This window comes from Rhineura floridana, chromosome 4, assembly GCF_030035675.1.
Source record: "Rhineura floridana isolate rRhiFlo1 chromosome 4, rRhiFlo1.hap2, whole genome shotgun sequence".
Lineage (NCBI taxonomy): Eukaryota > Metazoa > Chordata > Lepidosauria > Squamata > Rhineuridae > Rhineura > Rhineura floridana.
In genome coordinates this window covers 123,803,395-123,824,174 of record NC_084483.1, presented here as the reverse complement: position 1 = coordinate 123,824,174, position 20,780 = coordinate 123,803,395, and the positions used below count along the sequence as shown (strand labels likewise).

The 20,780-nt window shown below is 40.7% G+C and overlaps 1 protein-coding gene across 6 annotated transcripts in view; it reads right to left on the bottom strand.

Moving 5' to 3' along the window:
* MAP3K4 (mitogen-activated protein kinase kinase kinase 4) overlaps positions 1-20,780 on the bottom strand; it is a 115,873-nt gene that overhangs the window by 70,182 nt on the left and 24,911 nt on the right. For 2 of the 6 annotated variants that reach the window (XM_061624309.1, XM_061624310.1), the window contains exon 1: positions 17,333-17,852. The exons of 2 other annotated variants lie outside the window; for them this stretch is intronic. In XM_061624309.1, coding sequence (XP_061480293.1) covers positions 17,333-17,400 — 68 coding nt within the window. In that variant the 5' untranslated portion in view covers positions 17,401-17,852. Of the gene's footprint in view, positions 1-17,332; positions 17,853-20,780 lie in introns of those variants that run through there. 2 more of the 6 variants (XM_061624311.1, XM_061624312.1) reach the window with 1 other exon arrangement.

Below are 20,780 nucleotides of genomic sequence, written 5' to 3'. Positions count from 1 at the left end.
TATCAAATCCTAAAATATCTCATCTGCAATCTGTACTGGAATATTTATAACTTTGATGGAACAATCTAATTAGATTTAAAGACTTATAAAAATCTACCATGGCTTGTGTACTTTCAGATAAGAGGATTAATACGGGAGTATTTGAGAGCAAATCATTCAAGAGCAAATCATTCGTTAAGGAAATTAACAGAATTTGAGAAAGTGATTTCAAAGACAAAAAAATACAATCTATCTAGAAGTTACAAGCTTACTGAAATATTACAGCGAGCCTGAACAAGTGAAAGAATACATGGTTGAATGGGCCCAAGATGTTGGAAGTAATATTTCCATGGGACTCCGCAAAAAAACCCTCTGGAATAAAGCCTATAGGTTTTATATGAAAGTTAAGGGAAACTTCTATAATGTTGAAATGGTACCTAATCAAAATAATAAATAAGAACTATCCAAAATCCACTGGTGGTGTAAGAAAGAACCAGGTGACTATTATTATATGTGGTGGAAATGTTTAGCACAGAAATATTAGGGGAAAACTACAAACGTAATATCTAACGTACTGGGATATGAATTACCATGTGACCCATTACTACTATTATTAAACTATACAGAACATTTGAAGAGGAAAGAATATACAAAATTATTTTCATATAAGACAATTGCCACAAGAATCCTAGTAAAATTCAATACTAATTAATTGGTAAGTTTTTGGGATTTTGCTTTAATGTCTAATGGACACTTTTTTGAATTCCAAGGAAATAGGGCAAAGACAAAACAATTTTATTGCAAACTGAAGTCAATTTTTGGAATACTATCAAAAGAACTTTTGCTCCCCCAAAGCAGGGGTTCCCAAACTGGTCCACAAGCTTCATTCAGGTGGTCTGTGGCCTGTCTGTGCAAATACAATTAAAATTCATACAACATGGAGCACAGCACATTACAATTGCTACAACAGGCAGAAAAACCATTAAGTAGTTGTCAAAGTCCTTCAGCAAATTTCAAATGGTCTATGGGAAAAAAGGTTGAGGAACCATTTCAGTAGAGTACACATATTAGATTTGTTTGATTTCCCCCCCCCTTTGTTCTCTCTGCTCTTATTATTTTTTCTATTAATTGTCACAAAGCATCATAATATCATCCAGAAGCTTGAGGTTGTTCTAGGTTAATCTTAATATTAAGAATTTTGTTTGATAATTTCTGGGTTTTGGTTCTAAAATTATTTTCTTGATGACATTCATTATGTAAAGAATTGTTATTATTTTGTGTGTGTTTGTGCTGATATGATTTGTCGCTTTCCACAGAAACCTATAAAAATAAAATATACAGTACAGAAATGCTTAAATCAGTTGTAACACAAAAAAGTGATCAGATGAGCGGGGGGGAAATCTGCTCCCCAACGTAAGCCTGACCACTAAAGCATGAAACAAATAAAATACTATCAGCTGCTGCATGAATTAACACTCAGTTGCCTCCAAGAAAAGAAATGTATTCACCTGGACCTGAAAAGATGGCATGGAAAGCTCAGAGTAAGGAGAATCAACATGGTCATACTCCATCACCCCATCTCTCCCAACAAAGGCAATCCTACAGAGTGCCCAAGGCTGTCTCTGTGCCAAAACTCAACTGAAACAGATAAAGAAAATCAGTTTCATCCAAGAGACCTAGATATGGTCAACACTCACTAGCTAAAAAGCCTGCCTAGGAAGGGGGGCATTTACCACCAGTCTGTTATTTAGATCTTCCAAGTCTAAGGACAGGGTTTTTTTCCCCCCCAGGAGTGGTTTTACTGCCACCACTTTTAAGTGACCCTAGGTCACCTCCTTTCATAATGAGGCATTCCCTGACCCAACCAGCATTCCCCTCTTTATTAGTTTGAACAAGCCATGAGGGGCAAGGATCAAGCACACAAGTTGTTATCCACACCTGTTCAACTGGGCTCCTGCTGGGAGGAAGGGCGGGATACAAATTAAATAAATAAATAAACAAACACTTTGTCCTTTTAAAATGATATTTATCTTTTTTCTGTGGTTAGTTTCTTTTGTCTGACACTTCTAGCTAAACACATAAATAAATTAATTAATAAAATATTGTGAGCTAGTGTGAGAGTGAGATAAAAGATGCCTTAATAAAAAATAAATAAAAGTAAGTAGCTTGTGCTTTCAAAAAGGCAATTCCTGTATTCTACAAAATCTGGGTGCCATTAGTTATTTCACTGTATTACAAATATTGTTATTTAAACAAAAAAAACCCTCAAAACTGACAGATGAAAACAGGGTCTTAGTTATATGAGTAGGAAAACAATAGTCTTCAGTGACCTGGCAACAGAAATAAAGCCAGTGAAATTTATACTTTCTGTTTTTTTGGGGGGGAGGGAAAAGAAATTTGCTCTAGTTTTTGCCATAAGTAGAATTTGTAAAATACTTAACAGACTTCTGTGTCTCTGAGATCACCAGCTAAACAAATAAAGCCCCTTAACATTTCTGGCAGTTCTTCATGTTCTCACAACAGAAAAATATAATCAGAACTCTTAGTGCTTTTTAACTGGCAAAATTAGACACTGATAAATATAAATTTTCTTCATGATAGAGTTTTAGCACAGTTGCAAACAGTACATCATACAAAAGATTTAATATTTTGAGACAACATAATTTGAGATTAATGGAAAATCTAGCAGGGAATTATACAATTCTGTCTATAAGAAAAAAGTTGTATCCTTTTCCCCACCCCCAATTTTTTGCCCAATTTTTAATTACAAAAATCTTATAAAGAGTGCATGAACAATGATTAGCCAACTGAATTTGCAGCTACAATTCCTGCTCAAAAGTACTATGATTGTATCAACTAATGATCCACAAAACAGAACATCCCGGAGAAGAAGCAGAACTAGCAGCTACATTTCTCAAAGCCCTTTATCAGATTTTTCTCACCCCTCTAAAACTCTTGATGGCATTGCCTAAAGCTGATTTTTGTGTCACTATGTTGCATACCCGTGTTTTTCCAAGTTTAAACATTGTGAATGTTTATTGCCCATCCAACAGTAACCAGCATTTTACATAAGGTATGAAAAGTTTTTCACAGTGACAACTTTTTAACACCATTCAAAAACATTTTCAAGATTTTTCTTAATAAAATTATTGCAATTTATACACACACTACAAAAATGTGAGCTAATCACAATGCAGATTGTTCATGGCATATTATCCCCTCAAATCCATATTCTCTATCCACTTACAGAATTGTCTATACCACAATCATATAATTCCATTTATGCTTCCTATAACTTAGTCAACTGACTTTAAAATTATTGTATTAACAGGAGGGATAAGAAAATGTTGCAGTGTGGAGTGCTCCTGTTCACTGCTCCAGTCAGTCAGACCTGATTTCCTCCATGATACTTCATTCCATTCCCCCTCCACCTCAGTTTTCAGTGCTCCTCTAAACCATCAGTTAGTATTTCACTCAGTCAAAATTGGGATGTTTTCTGGGATCCCCCTCCCCCTTTTAAGAGTTTTTTTCTCTGAATTTTTTTTACACTCCTTCAAATCTTGTAGTTTATCTAAGTTTGTTGATATCTTCCTTTGTGATGGACAATGCCATTTTGACTACACAAAGACTGGCACTGGCCTCTGAATTTAGTAAACAGAGGGAATTAAGTATGATGAAAACAAATCCAAAATGAGAAAAAAGACCCAAAAGTCAATAAATAAGTTTTAATGTTATTCTAAAAAAATATTTTTTGGTTACTGCTGTTTTAATTGACTTTTAAATGTTTTAATTACTTGTTTTTAACTGTTTTATTGATAATTTTAATGTTTCTTGTAAACCGCTTAGAGGTTTTCTCACTATCAAGTGGTATATAAATTTTGTTTGCCAAATAAAAACACGAAACATCTTCTCATTGGGTTAACAAAATAATTTGTGCAGACTTTAGCTCTCCTTCTACACACCCGATAGTAAAAAAGGATCATACCATTCATATTACTATGCCCACTGTAGAGTCAAACAATTCCTTTTATAGCACAGAGTTCTGCAGGGTTCGGTAACAGCAGTAAATCCTATTTCAAGAGTGCTTTGTTGGGAAGTTACCTGTTGGATTTCCTTTTGCTAACTGCAAAGCTTCCTATTTCACCTTCTTCCAAAATTTGGGGGATAAAATAGAAGAAACAGTAGAAGTACATGGCCTTCCACACTTGCCCTCTCTCAATTAAACCTTAAGCATAATTTCATGTGGGGGGAAAATACAAGTCCTGCTTTGCAGGCAGATAACATAGGTCTGTTGTGTGCTGATCTATGCATCTTGCTTGATTTATTCCCAGTTCAAACCTGGAATTTTTCTAAGAAATGCATTTTGATTTACGATGTCCAACTATATCAGCATTCCATTTTGTGGATGTGCAAAGCCAATGATAAAAGCACTGAAGACAACCCAAAAGAAATCAATCCTGCAAAAGCATGAGGAAGTACTTGCAGAACTGAGCCTGAAAAATGGAAGCCCTCTTGATTTACACTCCCCTTGAAGGAACAGGTTCGTAGCTTGGGGGTCCTTTTTGACCCTTCCTTGTCGCTTGAGGCTCAAGTGGCCTCGGTGGCACGGAATGCGTTTTACCATCTTCGCTTAGTAGCCCAACTACACCCCTATCTGGACAGTGACGATCTCGCCTCAGTTGTTCACGCTCTGGTAACCTCTAGACTGGACTACTGTAATGCGCTCTACGTAGGGCTGCCCTTGAAGACCGTTCAGAAACTTCAGCTAGTGCAAAATGCGGCAGCCAGGTTGTTAACGAGGACCCGCTGGTCTTTGCATAACACCTGTCCTGGCCCGCCTGCACTGGCTGCCTATTTGTTTCCGAGCCAGATTCAAGGTGCTGGTTTTGACCTATAAAGCCTTACACGGTGTAGGACCACAATACCTTGTGGAACGCCTCTCCCGCTATGAACCTACCCGTTCACTTCGTTCAATATCCAAGGCCCTCCTCCGGGTACCAACTCATCAGGATGCCCGGAGGATTGTTATTAGATCTAGGGCCTTTTCTGTAGTGGCCCCCGAACTGTGGAACAGCCTACCTGTGGAGATACGCCTGGCGCCTTCGGTACTTTCTTTTAGGCGCCAGGTTAAGACCTGGCTATACTCCCAGGCATTTTAATGTTCAATGTGTTTCATTTAATTTTTTTTTTCGTTTAACTTGTTGCTGATTTTATTGTAATTTTATTGTAATATTGTATTTTAATCTTGTTTTGTTCACCGCCCAGAGAGCTATTCGCTATGGGCGGTTTAAAAATGAAATAAATAAATAAAATAAATAAAATAAATTTTATCTAAAGTTTAAAAAGTTTTGAATCTTGCATGAAGGTTGAATGGACTGCTCACTTTTAACTATGAGAAATAATTACAACAGAATGAAATGTATACCTTTCAAAACTGGTATTTTGAAAATACTGACTTTCTAGATAAAGGCAAACTGACATTTCTTTGTTCATATGACAAAAGTCTAATAAGGTGACTCAGTTCAAACGCGACATCAAATTATGCTTTCCTGTTACATGAATGAGGGCCATTAAACCCCCCAATTTCTTGTGCCCTCCTTAACTTCCAATTTTACAGCAAACTATTATTTGCCATTACACCTGAACAAAAAAAACCTAATTTGCATAAATCATAGCTTGCCTGCTTATAGTACTAGAAACCATGTTCAAACTGTACATAGTACATTTAAGGTGTACTATTTAAGGTGCACTATGCTTTGCGGACACTATTGCTTGCCTGGTTGATATGCAATAACAAAGTTCACAGATGAAAGTACCGGAATGTATGAGGGAAGGAGGAAGCACAAAATTCAAAGCTCATTCATTCAATGCCAAGCCATGATTTGGCATCAAGCCTTAACTAAACCAATTGCTTTATCACATTTTTCCACATGAAAAATTAAAAGGTATCATTCAGAGAAAATTAGCAACCATTTTCTAGATTCACTAACAGTGGAATCCAGTATATGCCTACTCAAAAGTAATTTCCACAGAATTCAATGGAATTTACTCCCAGGTAAGTGCATATATGAATGCAGTCTAGCAAAATTACCACAGGCCTAACCACAAGTGCCAAAGACACTTGAAGAGAGACACTGCTTACAAGTGCCTGTACGCTAATGCTAGGAGCCTCCGAACCAAGATGGGAGAACTGGAGTGCTTGGTCTTAGAGGAGAGCATTGATATAGTGAGCATAACGGAGACCTGGTAGAATGGAGAAAACCAGTGGGATATGGTTATCCCTGGATATAAACTATATCGGAAGGACAGGGAAGGACGTATTGGTGGCAGAGTCGCTCTATACGTGAAAGAAGGCATTGAATCCAGCAAGCTCGAAACCCCAAAAGAGGCAGACTCCTCCACAGAATCGTTGTGGGTGGTGATACCATGCCCCAGGAGGGACTTAATACTGGGAACGATCCATCGTCCCCCTGATCAAAATGCTCAGGGAGACCTTGAGATGAGATATGAAATTGAGGAAGCATCCAAACTAGGAAATGTGGTAGTAATGGGTGACTTCAACTACCCGGACATAGACTGGCTGCATATGTGTTCCAGTCATGACAAAGAAGCAAAGTTTCTAGATATTCTAAATGACTATTCCCTAGACCAGTTGGTCATGGAACCGACCAGAGGGACGGCAACCCTGGACTTAATCCTCAGTGGGGACCAGGACCTGGTGTGATATGTCAGTGTTGTTGAACCGATTGGGAGCAGTGACCACAGTGCTATTAAATTAAACATACATGTAACTGACCAATTGCCAAGAAAATCCAACACGGTCACATTTGACTTCAAAAGAGGAAACTTCACAAAAATGAGGGGATTGGTAAAAAGAAAGCTGAAAAACAAAGTCCAGAGGGTCACATCACTCGAAAATGCTTGGAAGTTGTTTAAAAACACTATATTAGAAGCTCAACTGGAGTGCATACCGCAGATCAGAAAAGGTACCGCCAGGGCCAAGAAGATGCCAGCATGGTTAACGAGCAAAGTCAAGGAAGCTCTCAGAGGCAAAAAGTCTTCCTTCAGAAAATGGAAGTCTTGTCCGAATGAAGAAAATAAAAAAGAACACAAACTCTGGCAAAAGAAATGCAAGAAGACAATAAGGGATGCTAAAAAAGAATTTGAGGAGCACATTGCTAAGAACATAAAAACCAACAACAAAAAATTCTATAAATACATTCAAAGCAGGAGACCATCTAGGGAGACGATTGAACCCTTGGATGATAAGGGAGTCAAAGGTGTACTAAAGAACGATAAGGAGATTGCAGAGAAGCTAAATGAATTCTTTGCATCTGTCTTCACAGTGGAAGATATAGGGCAGATCCCTGAACCTGAACTAACATTTGCAGGAAGGGATTCTGAGGAACTGAGACAAATAGTGGTAACGAGAGAGGAAGTTCTAAGCTTAATGGACAATATAAAAACTGACAAATCACCGGGCCCGGATGGCATCCACCCGAGAGTTCTCAAAGAACTCAAAGGTGAAATTGCTGATCTGCTAACTAAAATATGTAACTTGTCCCTTGGGTCCTCCTCCGTGCCTGAGGACTGGAAAGTGGCAAATGTAACGCCAATCTTCAAAAAGGGATCCAGAGGGGATCCCGGAAATTACAGGCCAGTTAGTTTAACTTCTGTCCCTGGGAAACTGGTAGAAAGTATGATTAAAGCTAGATTAACTAAGCACATAGAAGAACAAGCCTTGCTGAAGCAGAGCCAGCATGGCTTCTGCAAGGGAAAGTCCTGTCTCAGTAACCTATTAGAATTCTTTGAGAGTGTCAACAAGCATATAGATAGAGGTGATCCAGTGGACATAGTGTACTTAGACTTTCAAAAAGCGTTTGACAAGGTACCTCACCAAAGGCTTCTGGGGAAGCTTAGCAGTCATGGAATAAGAGGAGAGGTCCTCTTGTGGATAAGGAATTGGTTAAGAAGCAGAAAGCAGAGAGTAGGAATCAACGGACAGTTCTCCCAATGGAGGGCTGTAGAAAGTGGAGTCCCTCAAGGATCAGTATTGGGACCTGTACTTTTCAACTTGTTCATTAATGACCTAGAATTAGGAGTGAGCAGTGAAGTGGCCAAGTTTGCTGACGACACTAAATTGTTCAGGGTTGTTAAAACAAAAAGGGATTGCGAAGAGCTCCAAAAAGACCTCTCCAAACTGAGTGAATGGGCAGAAAAATGGCAAATGCAATTCAATATAAACAAGTGTAAAATTATGCATATTGGAGCAAAAAATCTGAATTTCACATATACGCTCATGGGGTCTGAACTGGCGGTGACCGACCAGGAGAGAGACCTCGGGGTTGTAGTGGACAGCACGATGAAAATGTCGACCCAGTGTGCGGCAGCTGTGAAAAAGGCAAATTCCATGCTAGCGATAATTAGGAAAGGTATTGAAAATAAAACAGCCAATATCATAATACCGTTGTATAAATCTATGGTGCGGCCGCATTTGGAATACTGTGTACAGTTCTGGTCGCCTCATCTCAAAAAGGATATTATAGAGTTGGAAAAGGTTCAGAAGAGGGCAACCAGAATGATCAAGGGGATGGAGCGACTCCCTTACGAGGAAAGGTTGCAGCATTTGGGGCTTTTTAGTTTAGAGAAAAGGCGGGTCAGAGGAGACATGATAGAAGTGTATAAAATTATGCATGGCATTGAGAAAGTGGATAGAGAAAAGTTCTTCTCCCTCTCTCATAATACTAGAACTCGTGGACATTCAAAGAAGCTGAATGTTGGAAGATTCAGGACAGACAAAAGGAAGTACTTCTTTACTCAGCGCATAGTTAAACTATGGAATTTGCTCCCACAAGATGCAGTAATGGCCACCAGCTTGGATGGCTTTAAAAGAAGATTAGACAAATTCATGGAGGACAGGGCTATCAATGGCTACTAGCCATGATGGCTGTGCTCTGCCACCCTAGTCAGAGGCACCATGCTTCTGAAAACCAGTTGCTGGAAGCCTCAGGAGGGGAGAGTGTTCTTGCACTCGGGTCCTGCTTGCGGGCTTCCCCCAGGCACCTGGTTGGCCACTGTGAGAACAGGATGCTGGACTAGATGGGCCACTGGCCTGATCCAGCAGTCTCTTCTTATGTTCTTATGTATGACTAACTTTTCACATTGATTTCAATGGGTCCTAAGTGCAACTAACTTACCCCAAATCTATTTCATTATGACCACCAAAGTCATATAAATAATTTTAAAACTATATGCAGTTCAATAGGGCAAAATGTAAGCAAGCCCTCAATTTGTTATATCAAAATAATTTGATATAAATGAAATTCTACTGACATGCACCCAGATCTTTTCCTGAACACAGAGATGTTGTTTTGCCACCACATCATAGTCTACATTCCACAAGGGCCAATATTACTGGGTTACATAACAATATAGTCAGCCTTGACACTGAAAGCACTAATTAACATGCATGAAAACAACTGAGATAGCCATGCAGTTCAAACTAATTCTTTTTGCCATAACTGCTGCAGTGGCAGATCACCTCAATCATTTTCACATATCATGCACTATAAATCATGCATGTTCCAAATTAATCAACATGAGATGCATATTAATTTCAAATTACTTACAAAAGCATAATTCCCAAAACAATTCCTCAACAGATTAGAGCTTGACTATTCAATGCCTTGTAACAAAATTGGGAGCTCTGGGCACTAGGAAATTCAGCCAGCAGAGGTGGTGTAGAAGCCACATAACAATTCTAATTTGCTCCATTTGTACCTTTGCCATTCTCTACAAGAAGTATGCCAAGAAGGATAAAGATGGCCCGGTGCAAATTAAGCTGATTTCCTGTCTTCCTGTTCAAAGACCAAAGCAAAGACCAATGCACCAAAGACCATTTTTACAAACTAATATTGTAGACAACTGAAAAATTAGAATATAAAAATGTAAAAAATACTTAAAGCATTGATCTCAACAAGACTGACGCTTCATATGCACAATAATCAGTATCATCATCATACTTTGGTTGTCAGGGAGAAATCGGGTTATGTAAGCATTCACAGAAATTATGTTCTGTTCCACAGTTGACAATTATTCCACAACACCAATAGTATACTTTCCCTTGGAGAATACCCCTGATCACAGCCTTCTGTATTATGATGGTGGGAGAAGCTGGAGAAGAGCCTCTGAAGGGGACCTCAGCACACAAGGAGGCTCAAATGGACTGGCTTTCTCATTTTGCTCACTACACTCATCATTGGCAAATGGGACAAGATTGGCCTTCCTCCAAACCTTGAAGCTGCAGAGGTGGCCAAGGATTGTTCTGACATTTGTGCTGTAATACCCGACACCTCATTTAGGTGCCAAAGTTGTGAGAAAGCTGGAGGCTGTTTGGCAGTCATGTGCAGCCAAACCAGCAAGCTTCTGGAGCAGAAAAGGGTGGCAGGGGGCTTACTTGGGCACTGTTCGGTGCATTTGCTTGGAGCGCTTCAAGCACTAAAATTTTTGCCTTAGCTACTAATACTAGCCAAAAACTGGTCCCCCACATTTGGAGAGTGTAACCTAGTACCCTTTGTGAAACGTTGGAACATAAAATTGATGTCAGTTGAAATGAAAGGGGCTAGGCATTTAAGTAAAAAACTCATAACCAAACATTTAGCATGGCATCTGCCAACTACTGACTTGGTATATAATTCAATATATACAACTGTATACATCAACAACAGCTTTTCAGTCTGACAAGTTATTAAATTCCCAGACTGGTATCTTATTTATGTAATCAACTCTGTTCCCTCTCTTCGGCCATATAAACACATTTATCCAGCACTAAAACCTGTTTCATAAATTATATGGCAAACACTTTCACATCAGCAGTTCAGAATTACACCCACGTAACAATATGGGTACAGTTTTGAAAACTGCATGTGCTGGAATGCACATGCTAGAAAATGTTTCACCACTCACAAAGCATGCAAGTATTTTTTTGGTGGGCAAGAAAGATGTTAGTTTAGTATAAACCTGGAAAATGATATTGCAAAACAAATCTTCAATAGAGTCCAGCGTAAACTGAAATAGTTTAAGTGCCCCTCACCTTTATAAAGTCCTCTTGATATAGAACTTTATTTCTGCCATTCATGACAGTACAGTATCTGAATACTATGAGATGGTTCACACGTAACATTACACGAAACTATGCCTTGGCTCAAACACACAAATGTATAGGCTCCTGGAGACAAGATCATGGTCATTTTGCTCTTCCTTTGGTGCCATTGCTGGAAGGTAAGCCACAGTTTGGTTTAGTGTGTCATCTGAATCTGTGCTCATGGTTTGTCTCATTTCAGACAAAACAAAGGTCTGTACCTAAGGTTTGTTCCTGACTTCATGGCTCATGGTTTGTCTGGAGCAAGGGTCCCAATTTGGCCCATGAGGCCATTCCTCCCAAACCATATCCATCTGCCCAACACCTGACATCATATGTGACATCCGGTGCAGGGTAGATATCCACATGGCTACAAAGTAACAGTTGGGAGCTTAAAGTGAGCTCCCAATTGCTCCTTTGCTAGTGCAAGGTGTGCTGCCACTGCCCATCAGCTGATGGGTGGTGGGAGTGCACCTTGCTCCAGGAGGACAAAGCAGTTTGCACAGAAACTGCTGCTAAAACTGGGGGGGGGAGCTCCATTTTAGCTGCAGTTTCTATTCAAACCTTTGACAGGTAGGTGGGACAGCCTACCTGCCATCAAGGGATCGACAGATGGGTTGTCCCACCGACCTGTCAAAGTTGGTCTGCAGGGATGGGAGCAGATAAAGATCTGACCCCAAGCCAAAGATATTCTCCACCCCTGGTCTGGAGTGGGACAAACCACAAGCTCAGGTTTGGACAACGTGCTACGTTGCTCACAACAGCAAGAGAAATGGAGCAGCAGCAAAGCAGCTGCAATCTCCTCTCCAAGATCCACACACTCATGTACTCATGCTAAGCCATGGTTTGGCATAGTGTTACATGTTAACCAGCTCTATAAGTAAAACACTCAGCTTCTAAATTAAAATATTAATAATGCACAGAAAGAGTACTTCCAAATATCCTGTCTTTAAGTTCCCAATCCTAAGAATGTAAGAGCTACTCTACTGAATCAGATCAAAAGTCAATTTAATCCAGTATCCCATTTCCCACAATGGCCAACCAGGTGTCTCTGGGAAACTCACATGCTGGGGAGCACAAAATAAGAGCTTGCTCCCTTTGTTGCCAATCCCAAAACTGAGACTACTGGCATAATTTAGCCACTCAACCATCTAGGTCATTTTTTAGCTAGATAATAAAGTGTCTATACAGATTCCCAGGTGTAAATATACCACAGACAACATACTGTTTAATTTCACAGTGATTTGATATAGCACAGTACAGTAGGGCCCCACTTCACAGCATTCCGCTAATGCGGCGGCTTTCCTCCCCTCTTCAAAAGCCGCTTTTGCGGCATTTTGACAGCATTTTCATGCGATGCGCCCCATTACAGTCAATGGGGTTCCACCTTACGGCGATTTCCATTTTACGGCGGGGGTCCGGAACGGAACCTGCCGTATAAGCGGGGCCCTACTGTACATGTACAATGCAGACAGGCCTGAAATCGTTTTAACTTGCATACTTAAAATGATGACAAATCTATATATACAGCAGAGACACATATGAATCACAACAGAGTAAAAATAATATAGATTACAACCTCAATTGTTTTGAGAAACCTCCCATAATACTCACTCTTTAAAAAATTAAGAATTTATTTTCCTTTGTTGAAAATTATGACTATGTCAACATCCACATGCAAATCACACAGAGTATTAATAAACAAGATCCACATTACCAGAAGTAACTTTAAACAGAAAATTCATGGGTCTTCTTCATCCACATTGTAGTACAAATAAACACACACAAAAACCCTTCTCTTCTTTTTTGCTTGATAAAGTATTCAACTCACAAAAATAGTGGAAACACAAAGACCTGCCCCTCAGCCTATGCCAATATTATACACACATGACTGAACAGTAAGTTACCTTGTAAAAAATATGGATTGTCTTTTACATATAGAAAATACTTTATTTCACAAAATTCAAATACTGCTTGATTTTAAGAAACCTCTAAGCGGTTTACAAAAGTCATTAAAATTATCAATAAAAACAGTTAAAACAAGTAATTTAAAAAGATGATTAAAACAGCAGTAAACTAAAAAGACTAAAACACTTCCACAGCTGTATGTCTGGGTTGGTTTGCCTAAACAGAAATATTTTAAGTAGGTACCAAAAAGAATACTTCCATGGTACTTGTACACATACATGGATTTAATGTAGATAAGAACCAATTCTGGCTTTCATCTGATTTATTGGATTCTACATTCTCAAGAAATAAATCACCCAGGAACCTTAAACCAACATCTCAGAATTGTATATCTTATTTTTCAAAAGCATCCACTGACTAATAAGCTGATGCTATGTTCTGCTAGGACATGGGTTGCAAACCTGTTGTCTGCAGGTGCCATGGTGCCTTGTGAGAGCCACAAGAATCTCCTGGTTTTGCTGCAACACAGCTGCCTCTGGAAATCTCTACAAGATATTTTTGCTTCAAAGATGTTACACTGCATTCAAACCAGTTGCTGTCCAACATCAAAGGTTCACTAGAAGCCTGCATCCAAGGAATGTGCTGGTTAGTTTATATTGGTATGCAAAGTTTGTGTTCCCCAGTCCCACAGTTTTTGGTCTTGCTTTTGACCCCTTAGGATTGCCAGATTGCTGTGCTGCAGAGGCCACCATCAGCCTTCAATGCAACTTTAAAACATCCAAAAGCTGCTGGGATCTAGACTGTGGACCAAGGTGGGGAAACTTTTGCCTTCCAGATCTGCTGGATTACAATTCCCAAGAGCCCAGCCAGCATTACTAACGATCAGGGCTGATGAGAATTGGAGTCCAACAACATCTGGAATGCTAATACTGCATGAACTAGCATCCCTTAGCTCCCTGGCCCACAACCTCCAGTCCTTCCTTGCTAGTTGCCCTCCCTTTCAGGCAATAGCACACAGACTCTTCTGTCCCTAGCCCCTGCTTGAGGTGTTGCTCCTTTCCTACGCCTCAACCATCCATGGTTTCTTCAGATTTTGCTTTTCAACTCACTACCTGCTTTGTCTTACTTCCTGTAGCCAATGTGTTTCTCAGCCAGATTCCCTAGAAATTGTCTTCTTCCTTCATCAAACAGCCTCCTAGAACCCCCCCTTGTCTGAATGCTGTGTTTTCTCTGTTCTCCTCCCCGCCAAAAAATATTCCTTCTTCTTCACCTACCAACCTTTCCCTCAGGTGCCCATTCTTTCAGCCCCTTGTGCCTTCTCTGCTCTCTTCCTTCAGTCACTTTACCTCTGTCCCATCCATACACTTTCTTCCTTACATCCTGAGACCTCTGCTCGGTGCTCAGCTATCCTCATAAAGCCAGTACTACAGCAGTCCCTACAGCAGTGGTTCCCAAACTTCCCCCTGCCCACAGACCACTTGAAAATTGCTAATGGTCTTGGTGGATCACTTAATGATTTTTCTGCATGTTGTGGCAATTGTAGTGTGCTGTGCTAGATGCTGTATGATTTTTAGTTGAATTTTTTATTGCTTCTTTTATTTCTTTTTTTGTATTTTATTGTATTACAATTTGCATTCTATAGAATTTAATACAATTAAAAATCAATATGAAAATGTAATGCAGGCATGCCGCAGACCACCTGAATTGATTTCATAGACCACAGTTAGAGAACCCATCACAGAGCTTGTGTGAAGTTTTAATTCCAATAAAACTGACACTTTTCCCTTCACAGAAGTAGAATTGCAAACATTCTAAAACAATTATTCCCTAAGCAGCTGGAAAGCTAATCTGCGTCAGAATTTTCAGCACCACTTCAAGATTCCCATCTACTATAAAAACAAATGACAAGCTCATTTCCAGCATTTGAGAAAGGGGACTTTCATTATCATTACAAGATGAATCTTGTAAATGTGGATCCAACCTTTCCCCTTCAATTGCTGAAATTAAGCTCCTTCATTTATGATCCATTCTGTACTGTACTGACTATACACTCCTGCATTTTTCAAAGGAGGCATTTCCTGAATAATGAAAATGAATCAACAGGATGTTATCTAAGCAAAAGAAATAAGTGGTTGGGAATTACTAAGAGTTATGCAGTAGCTTGACAGCGGAAAACCTGAAAACATCAGATCCATGAACTTATTTTCATTTCTGACTCTATTCATGTAAATGTGGTTATTAGGTACAAATGCAGTGATCATAGAAAGTTTGCAATGATATGTGGACTTCCCCCCCTCAAAAAAATAGTCCTTTCAGACCATCAAGTCCGCATGTCCTAGTGCTACTGAAACTTGATTTCCCTTGTATGTAGGGCTATGCTGCCAATTTCACATCTCTTTTAAGCTTTAGGAGGCATAATTAATCCTAGAGTTGGATGTTGGAGATACAGGTTCATTTCCCTTTTCAGCCACAAAAGTTAACTCAACGGACTAGACGAGAGCAAGCCACTATCTCTTAGCTTAATCTATCTTGCATGGTTATTCACAGGATAACATGAGATAAGAATATATTATGTCCTTAGTCCTTGAGGTCAGACTTCTTTCCTGCCCAAATAAACCAGTCAAGCACAATGATTGAAAAGTCTCACTTTGGAATCTAGTCTGTATCTCTCCCCCCCCCCTTCAAAACAGAGGTACATGCTGAGCTGGTCTTTAAAACTGAAACGTGTTCCAGTTTTCATTCAGATGTCTCGTCTTCAAAGGAGACAGAAGAGAGGATTGTCTTTTGCATTTTCCTCCTTCCATTTGAAACTGGGCAGGGAAAACACAGAAATATGCTCTGAATCTGTGTACAAAATGTCATTCTGACATCTCAATGTTCAGTGAAATTATCTTTAAACTAACTTAAGAACAAACTGAATGACAAATGGGCAAATCAGACCAAATCTCACTTTGCATGGCTAACAGTATTAGGCTGATACCTGGAAGTAAGGCAACTTGAATGTGAGCACATTCAGAAAGCAGGAAGGAACCTGAGTTTGTATGTTAGCAACTTTGATACAGAGTTTGCAGAAGAAATATTCTATTTACTGCATCACTGACAAGAGCATAAAAAAGATAAAAGCACTGCATCTCAGCAATGATGTGAAAGCCCATAAGATCTCTGTCCTTTATATTTACACGCTGGCTTAAGTAATGGGAAAGGAACCAATAAACTGAAATCACTGTAAAAACAAATCTAAACAGAGTATTTGGACAATCTCCTTTTAAAATGCAATCCTAATCCCACTTAGATGAGAGTAAACACCACAGAATTCAGTAGCATTCGCTTCAGAGTGGACATAGCTAGGATTTTGCTGTTTGTTAATCCACCTCCTTTCAGAAGCAATCTGAATTGCAGTACAGTATTAAATTAAACAACATTTGTACAATCTATACTGTAACGATCACATGTTTTTGGCAAAGTTTTTAAAAATAGTGGGGACACTGGTGCTGTCCCCACTATTGCATCAACACTTCAACAACCATCAGAAAATGATTGCCTTCACAACTTTTTCCTGAAAATGGGCTGAAAACAGCTGAAGCTGCAGTAGTTTCATGCTAAAGGAAGAGGAGAATTTTTCCTACAATCCTGTTAACCTTTACCTCAAAATATGCCCTATTAGCTCAATGGAATTATTCCTGAGTATGCATATCTAGGATTGGGCTATTATATATACACATTCTGTTTTTCATTTGAACCAGGGAAGAAGGGGCTTGAAAGGATATTTCCCAACAAGAAAAAATAATGCAGGACACCATGTGTCTGGATCAATCTTAGCATTTTAATAATCATCCCTTAATTCAGAACATAACATTTTCAAGATGCTCCCTTACACCAAAACAATTGAAATCCAAATAAACACACACTGCTGTCATTACTAGTTGTCCCTTGTTTTTTGAATTATTAACCCCCAAGCACAGGAAGGGGACTCCTGGGGCTGTAAAACTGCAGAGCCAGTTACCCCAAAGGCAATCCTACTGCAATCAATGGAGTCGCTTCAGAGTAGGGCATCGGTGAAGCTCAACACCAGACAGCCATCCACCCTCCCTGCTTTTCCAGCCAAAGCAGCATCCAAAGAAAGGTCCCTTGCAGAAATAGCAGGGCAAGCAGAAGCTTGCAGAAGTGCAACCTATTGTGAAGGGGATGCAGCAGCCTCCTGCCGGACAAAGGGGCTACCTTGGGGCAGCTGCAATTTAAACGGCGGGGGAAGATGAGAAGTGAATAACTAGTCCCCCTCATCCCCGGTCCCCGCCAATGCGTTACTTTTTGTCAGCCCCGCTGCATTTCGGCTCGAGCTCCTCCATGGCTCCGGCAGCGGTAGAGTCTCTCATGCGTGCACCAAGGCTGGCATAGCGTCGACGGGAGGCCTTCTGCAGCCGAGAGAAAAAAAGCGCGCGGAGAGTCCGGAAACGGAGGCAGGGGGGTGTCACTCACGACCCAGCTGCAGAGACCCAGCCGCGCAGAGCCAGCCGTGCGGCCGCCATCTTGAAAACAGGCTCCGACAGGAGCAAAGCCGGGAGCATCGGTAGTACGGAGACCGTCTAGGGACAAAGCCCGCCACAGGCGCTCTCGTTCGCTCCTGTGGTCAGAGAATGGAATGAGGCGCCACCCGGAAGGAAGCAAAGGGCAGAACGTTCCGTCCACTGCCTGCTTGAAGCCGCACCAGAAGCGATTGCAGCTCTGGAAGAAGAGGAGGAGGAGGAGAAGAGGAGGAGGAGGAGAAGAGGAGGAGGAGGCGGCGGGTGGGCGATGAACGAAGACAGGCAGCGTGTTGGTGGGAGGAACGTAACTTTACTCCGTTCGCGATTTGTCTCCCTTACTGGTCCATGATTCAACCCCATCGTGCGTAATTTCTACAAAATGATTGCTATTACAGCATCAGTGCCTCGCGTTCTGGTTGCGTGTCTCATACCTGAGAGAAAGCTCTCCGCGTTATCTCACTGATAAGTAGGGCAATTTAGCGCTAAAAGTGGGATTAAAGCGGTGGGGAAAACACCTTCTGACAGGGCTGGTTGCATCGTCTTTTTAGATGCTTGCCGTAAGAGAAATAGAGAGCAGGAAGGGGGCAGCTAGGATCCCTTGCGGACAAAACTTTGTCGTGTTTACTCAGATGTAGACGTATGTGCACGCTTAGGCCGCAATCCAATACATGTCCACTCAAAAGAAAGCTCCATTGGGTTCAATGGGATTTACTCCCAGATAAGTGTGTATTGGATTGCAGTCTTACTTGGCAGCAACTCACTCTGGACATAGTGGGACACAGTTTTTTTGGGGGGGGGGAAGTGTGGTGCTGCCCTATATTGGCATAGGTTTATGACTGCATAATCTTACTCTTCCCTTTCCAGACAGATTCTAGCATTTAAGGTATCACTCAACAGCAAGCAACACATAACACAGGTATGGGGAACCTGTGGCCCTCCAGATGTTGGAGAACTACAACTCCCATCATCCCTGACTATTGGCTATACTGGATGGGGCTAATGAGAGTTGGAGTCCAACGGCATCTGGAAGGCCACAGGTTCCCCAAGCCTGACCTAAAATATTAATGGGGTTTTTCATAAACCTCATATTGCACATGAACATAAGAAGAAACCAAAGACCCATCTAGTCCAGCATTCTATCTATCTATCTATCTATCTATCTATCTATCTATCTATCTATCTATCTATCTATCTATCTATCTATCTATGAATGAAAGTATTTATATACCACCCTCTCATACAATATCAGAGTGGTGCGTAGCAATACAAAAACATACAGAAAATTAAAAGCACTAAAAAAAAAATAAAACGACTGGCTACTGTTCTCAGAGTGGTCAACCAGATGCCTGTGGGAAGCCCATAAGCAGGACATGAGCATGATCTAGAAGGTACTTTCCTCTCTTATGATTCCCACCGCCTGGTATTCAGGTATTCACCACCTGATAGCAGAGGTAGTATACAGCCATCATGACTAGTAGCGACTGATATCCTTATCTTCCATGAAGTTGGCTAAGTCCCTTCTAAAGCCATCACTACATCTTGTGGGAGCTAATTCCATAATTTAACTTTGCACTGTGAGACAAGGTACTTCCTGCAAGCAGTCCTAATCACCTCAACACTCATGGCCAGAAAAGGCACTGCTTTGCTTGAAGAAATAGTAGCCAGCCAAATCTATAATTGTAAGAGCCAACTGGTTCAGGCCAATGGCTCATCTAATCCAACATCTTGTTCTCATAGTGGTCAGCCAAATGCCTGTGCAAACAAAGCCTGCAAGCAGCACCAGAGTACAACAGCATTCTCTCCGCTTGTGCTCCCCAGCTACTCTCATCAGTGGAGGTAGAACATGCTGTCATGCAGTGTGCTTCTGCGTGTGTCCTAAAATGTGCTGGAATTGGTTGATGTACACTAACAGTAGTGTCTGAATCAGCTTCACAGGTGAGATGCAGACCAAAAGTAGTCTAACATCCCTTAGGCTGTTTGTTCAATTATGTTTCCTATGTTTTATCTTTACCTTTTTATCTCCTTTTCCTGAAGAGAGCAGGCAAAGTGTTCTCCTAACATACATATAGATGGGGTAGGAGCAGAGCTTGGAAGTAACTAGTTACAAGTAACGAATTACTTGTAATTCATTACTTGTTTGAGTAACTAGTGGGTAATTCCTTTACATTTTGATTGTAATAGAACTAGGAGTAATTTTACTACTTTTGTGGAGTAATTGTAACGTTTCCAGAATTACTTTTGGGCGTTACTTGGGGGGGAGCAGGGGAAGTCTTCTGCTCCTCTGATTTGTGGATGAAAATCATGTGCCTCAAACTGGGTTTCTGTGCAGTGTCGCTCTGTCCTCGTGCTCTGTGGATGGGTAGGAGGCAACGAGGGAGGAGACTGAGAGTGAGATGGGGTGGAGTGGAGAAAACAATTATTTAAAAAAAACGGATAGTGGTGGTGAAGAATGGAGTGGAGGGGAAAAGGACCCGGAGGTCAAGAACATGGATAAAGGAGGAGAAGGAGGCGGCAGCAGAATGGAGATAAAGAACTGTGGAGGTGAAAGATGACAACGTGTGTGTGAGTGAGTGAGTGAGAGAGAGAGAGAGAGAGAGAGAGAGAGAGAGAATGACAATGCGTTTCTGTGTGTGTTTGCACTTGGCACACAAAGTGGCCTCCACCACCCTCTCTGGCTACTGTGCTGCATTTGCATGATTTTAACTTTTTTTGCATCTCAGGGGGAAATATTTGCTTGAGTGAGTGTCCCTTAGTTGCTGGCAGGGCAGGGTCTGGGAGGTGGTTAAGTGAGAGAGATTATGCTGGCTGGCTGAGTGGGGGAGGGGGTTGCACTTGGTTTGACGTGCAAAGATCTGAGTAGTGTCCTCAGCCTCCCTCCCCACCACCCTTACCAGCGGAGAGACCACCATTGCTATCTTAATGAATAAAAAGAATTATTCTACTACCTCTATATGTGTTTGTTTATTTTTAATGTTGTTTTAGGCTACTTAGATGTGCAGCAGCCAAGGCCAGCACCTTGTAGGCAGTTTTTTTAAAGTAACTGAAATGTAATTGTAGTGATTACTTTGGAGGAAAAGTAAAGTAATCAGTTACTTTCAGAGCAATTGTAACGGTAATTACTACTTTTTTGGGCCATGTAACTGTAACTGTAATTTATTACTTTTAAAAAGTAATCTTCCAAGCTCTGGGTAGGAGGAAGAGGGAATAATCAAGGATGAGATTGAATCCAG